Here is a 4,885-nt window from a genome sequence, read left to right as displayed (position 1 = left end):
CGTTTATGGGTTTGGATTATGGATCCATTGTTAATCTTGATGTTCAATTGGTAATTAATTGCATAAAGGGATTGGATCTTTTACCTAGGGTTTATGTTGATTTGGGGATTTCTTTGCACTAGTTATTGGTTTGTGGCCAGAATTAATTGCTAGTCTAGGAGAGGGATTCATTACAATAACAGTTGGATGGAGACCTCTAGCTTTACCAATTTCAACCTAATTTTCCTGCTATGAAAGTAGAGGTAATTTTGGGGGCTTACAATGCTTAGGTGCTTAAGGTTATGATTGATGCATCACGACAGTGGGGCAATCTTAGCCTAATTCTCTTATTGATTACGAAAGTAGCTGAGTAGAATTCTTTTGTGCATTGCCCATATATCCCTTGGTTAATTATTCTTTCCCTAATCCTGAGCTTGTTAGAACATCAAGGTTACAATCCCCCTAATCTGGCCCATANTGGATTCTATAAATTCATATACTCTAGTGCTTGGTAATTCACACAGTTTCGTGCCATAACACCAATCCTCAGCGGAACGACATTACACCCTTTTTACACTCATCATTTGTGCTCATCACATTTTGGCGCCGTTGCCGGGGATTGGTTTATTTGGTTTTGATTGTGTGATTAATTTCTTACTAGCATTAGAGTTAGTGAATTTTAGGAGATCAAGTTTTATTTTTGTTTTATTCTTTATTCAATTTTTTTTTTATTTGCACTAACCCATTACTAGTTCCTTCCAAGAGTGTTTGTGGTTGTGTTAGACAGCAGGTTACCCTTCTTTTATGCACACTAGATCGAAAGGGAGCACGAATCTTCGTCCCTACGATCTAAATCTTGAGAGGAAATTAAGGAGGGAGAAGAAGGTGTTATGTGATTGGCTTCGAGAGTTCCAAGACTTCGAAGTAGACATGGAGATCGGAGACAGTAGCAATACTGGGCAGTCAGCCCATACTGGTGCTAACACACAACAGCACCCGAGGCAGAGAGAGGCAGCTGGAGACAAGCCTGGAGTTCGTGCTGACCCCCCAAATCCAAATGTTCAGAATCCTGGAGTTCGTGCTGACCCCCCAAATCCAAATGTTCAGAATCAGGCACAGAACTTCAGGGCCGATCCAAACCCGAATGTCTATGTTGGGGGAGGATTCGGAGCTCCTTTCATGCAGCAGCAGCCTGTGTACCAGCAGCCAGGCTATGGGGTTGGGATGCAAAATCTTCTCCATCAGATGAATCCCAACCTGGTCCAACAGTTTGACAGCAGGTCCCACAAGCAGAACCAATGGCAGCCCATTTAGCTCCTGAGTTCACTAAAGAGGATTGCATTGTGTACCTAGGAATTGAGGCAAATAATTTTGAGTTGAAGACTCAACTCATTCAGATGGTCCAGAACAATCAGTTTGGAGGATCTTGGGTTGAGGACCCGAAAACCCACATAGTTCATTTTGACCGTATCTGCCAGACCATCAAGATGAATGGTGTTCCTAGTGAGGCAATCAAGCTGAGATTGTTTCCTTTTTCCCTGAGAGATCAAGCACAGCGTTGGTTGAATTCCTTTCCAGCCAACCACTTCATTACATAGGAATAGCTCCACAAGGCTTTCATGCAAGAGTACTGTCCTCCTTCAAAGGCTGCCAAGTTAAAGAAGCAAATTCAGAATTTTCAGTAGTTTGGCAATGAAGATCTTCCTGAGGCTTGGACGAGATTTAAAGAATTGAGGAGGCAGTGTCCGAAGAATTTGATGACCCCAGGTGATTTTATGTCCTCATTCTATGAAGGATTGTCTAATCGGTCAAAGATTATTCTAGATACCTCATCCTTTGGGAGTGTTTTCATTGATATGGGACCGGCAGCTGGAGAGCAGATGATTTAGAGGATCACCTCTAACAATACTTACTGGTACACTGAGGGGGATGATATACCCAAGAGAGAGAAAGTAGCTGGGATGTTCGAAGTGGGAGAAAAGATGGCAATGCAGGCTCAGCTGGATACCATACAACACATGCTAAAGCAGTTAGTACAGGGTCCTACTCAGAGTGTCCAGGCAGTTGCTCAGCCTCCACTAATTCCACAGAGTCCTTATGTTCCTAACCTCTATTCTGTGCCACAGGTACCTCTTGTAGCCTGTTGTGCAACTTGTGGTGGAAATCATGTAGCTCAGACATATCCTTTGTTAGACTTCGGTAACCAAGTTCCTCAGCCTAATATGGAGCAAGTTGATCTCATTGGTTATTCTAGACCACAGGGCCAGGGGCAAGGTTATGGGACCTATCAACAGCAAGGAAGAGATCAGTTTGTTCCCTCTTGGAACAATCAAGGCAATCAAGTGAGGAACAATCCACCAGGTTTTCAAGGTAATCAAGGAAACAGAGGTGGTAACCAAGGAACTCAGTGGAGAAATAATCAGAATAATCAGAATCCCAATCAAGGGCAGTTCCAGGAAGGGAATCAGAATTTTGGGACCACTCCGGGTCAAGGTTCCTCTAGACCATCTCAGGATGTTGATATACAACTTCTCATGAACACTATGATGGCTCAGTTTGGCAAGCTACAAGTAGAGAATTTGCAGCTGTTTGGCAAGCTACAAGCAGAAATAGATGGTCTCAAGGCTCAGCAACAAGGAGGAGGTAATCAGTTTTCTAATCAACCTTTATCTTCGAATGATAGACTGCCAGCAAGCACAGAAAATCCAAGGCACCAAGTGAATGCAATCACCACTAGAAGTGGATTAGCTTTGAAGGACCCCCCTTTTCCTTCGAATGATCCAGTGCCTGAGAAAGCTGATAAGAAGGATGAGGGCATTCAGGTTGAGGATGTTCTTGATGAGAGTGAGGAGGAGCCTGTGGTGCAAAGAGACAGTGTTAAGGGGAAAGCTCCTGAGCAGGATGAGAGTGCTCCAAGTAAGAAGCATGAGAGGAAGAACAAGAAGGTAGATGACTCGGTTATACCTTACAACCTGTTACCATAACCACAGAGGTTGTGGAAATCAAAGGAGTCTGATAGAGAGAGCAAGTTCCATAAGATGTTAGATAAGCTGGAGATCTCCATGCCTTTTGCTGAAGCAATCACTCAGATTCCATCTTACAAGAAGTTTCTGAAGAATATTTTAGGCAATAAGAAAAAGCCAGAGAAGAGTGCGGTGGTGGATCTAAGCGAAGGAGCCTTGACTTGTGCAGTTCTTCAACATAAACTACCTCCTAAGCTGAAAGATCCAGGTAGTTTTTCAATCCCTTGCATCATTGGTGGATTTGTAGTTGGTGGTGCTCTGTGTGATCTGGGTGCTAGTGTTAGTCGTATGCCATATTCTTTATGTAAGAGACTCAACCTAGGAACACCAAAACCCACCTCCATGACCTTACAGATGGCGGATCGCTCCATAAAGCGTCCGGTGGGAGTTCTAGAGGATGTCCCGGTCATGATTGATCAGTACTTTATACTGGGGAATTTTGTTGTTATGGATATAGAGGAGGATGCCAAGGTTCCTATTATACTTGGTAGACCTTTTCTGGCTACTGCTGGTGCACTTATTGATGTGAGGAGAGGAAAACTTTTGATGGAGGTGGCAGAGAACAAGATTGAATTTGACATATTCAAAATGGTGAAGCACCAGCCCTCATATGTTGATAAGTGTTACTTGATAGAAGGGCTGGGTGAGGGCACTGCTGAGATTAGAAAGATTGAGTTAGGGGATTTGCATGTTTCCCCTATTGATCCTGGACCCCTTGAACTGTCAAGTGTGCTGAAACAAAAGAAAAAGTTCTCTGGTCCTGGTGGTTTCTACAAAAGATGGATGAGGGAGCTGTCTAAGTTCAAAAGGCCACCGGATCGCGTGGTCCACAATCCCACCTGATATCCATGAGGTTGAGTCGAGCTGACGACAGTAAACTTAGCGCTTCATGGGAGGCACCCCATGTTATCCTTTACTTTTTGCATTTTATTTTACTGCATTTTTCTTTTTGTTTTAGTTCGGAGTAGATTAGGGATTTTTCTTTGTTTACAGGGTGTTCTCTGGGGTTGTTTTGGTGTGAGATTTGCTTTCTTTTACCTTTGAGAGAGTGGGGAATGGTTAGAATTGAAGAGGTTAGGCCTTAGAACAGTTTTAGGACATATTTTGGACTAACTTGCAGGTGCAACCGAACTTGGGCACGAAAAGAACAGAAGTGCGCAAGGAGGAGCTTGGATCACAGCCAGGCTCACGGCCGTGACCCCGGCCGTGATGCCGAGGCGTCGTTTTTCAGCGGAACAGAGCAAAGCAGGGCTCTGGGTCACGGGCCACATCCCGGCCGTGACCCAGGCCGTGACCCCGCCCAGGAAATTCCAGTACGCACAGGCCTATTGAGGGCTCTGGGTCACGGCCACCATCCCGGCCGTGACCCTGCCCGTGATGCTCATCTAGGAATTCCAGTGCTGAGAGCTTAAACGAGGGCTCTAGGTCACGGGCCACCTCCCGGCCGTGACCTAGGCCGTGATGGCGTCGGAAGAATTCCAGTGCTGAACAGCAGTTTAGAGGCCGCTGGGTCACGAGCCACATCCCGGTCGTGACCCAAGCCGTGATGGCGGTCCGTACGAAAGCAAAAAAAAAAAAAAAAAAAAGAGTAAAAATGAAAAAAAAATGTTATGTTTTCTAGTTCGTTTTTTCTAGTTCGTGAGGCCTTGTTTGTCCATCAGGGACGATGTCCAGTTTAAGTGTAGGGGGGTACTATTTCTGATGAATTTTGGATGAAGTTTGCTTGAAGGACTCAATTTGCAACTAAAGGTAATGTGCTTTCCTTGTGTTGTGGTTGTGACCGCTTTACTTCATGCTGGTTTGTGGTTTGTTTTGGTGGTACTTGTGCAGCCCAGCTTGTCAGGGATGATTCAAGGTTGAGCTTGTGTTTAATTCAGTCTCTT

At 44.7% G+C, this 4,885-nt stretch overlaps 1 protein-coding gene across 1 annotated transcript; it reads left to right on the top strand.

Annotated features, from left to right (window-relative positions):
- The first annotated feature begins 3,017 nt into the window (after positions 1 to 3,017).
- LOC116020228 lies at positions 3,018 to 3,845 on the top strand. The gene has a single exon (XM_031260713.1). It carries the CDS (start codon positions 3,018 to 3,020, stop codon positions 3,843 to 3,845), a length of 828 nt encoding a protein of 275 aa, XP_031116573.1.
- Positions 3,846 to 4,885: the final 1,040 nt, after the last annotated feature.

The sequence above is a fragment of the Ipomoea triloba genome, chromosome 5, assembly GCF_003576645.1.
Source record: "Ipomoea triloba cultivar NCNSP0323 chromosome 5, ASM357664v1".
In the NCBI taxonomy this organism is placed as follows: Eukaryota; Viridiplantae; Streptophyta; class Magnoliopsida; order Solanales; family Convolvulaceae; genus Ipomoea; species Ipomoea triloba.
Note: the sequence above shows the minus strand (reverse complement) of the source record. Positions and strands in the feature narration are given on the sequence as shown.

Coding starts and splice junctions, on each gene's coding strand:
- LOC116020228 (XM_031260713.1), top strand. CDS start 3,018: ATGTTAGATAAGCTGGAGATCTCCATGCCTTTTGCTGAAGCAATCACT.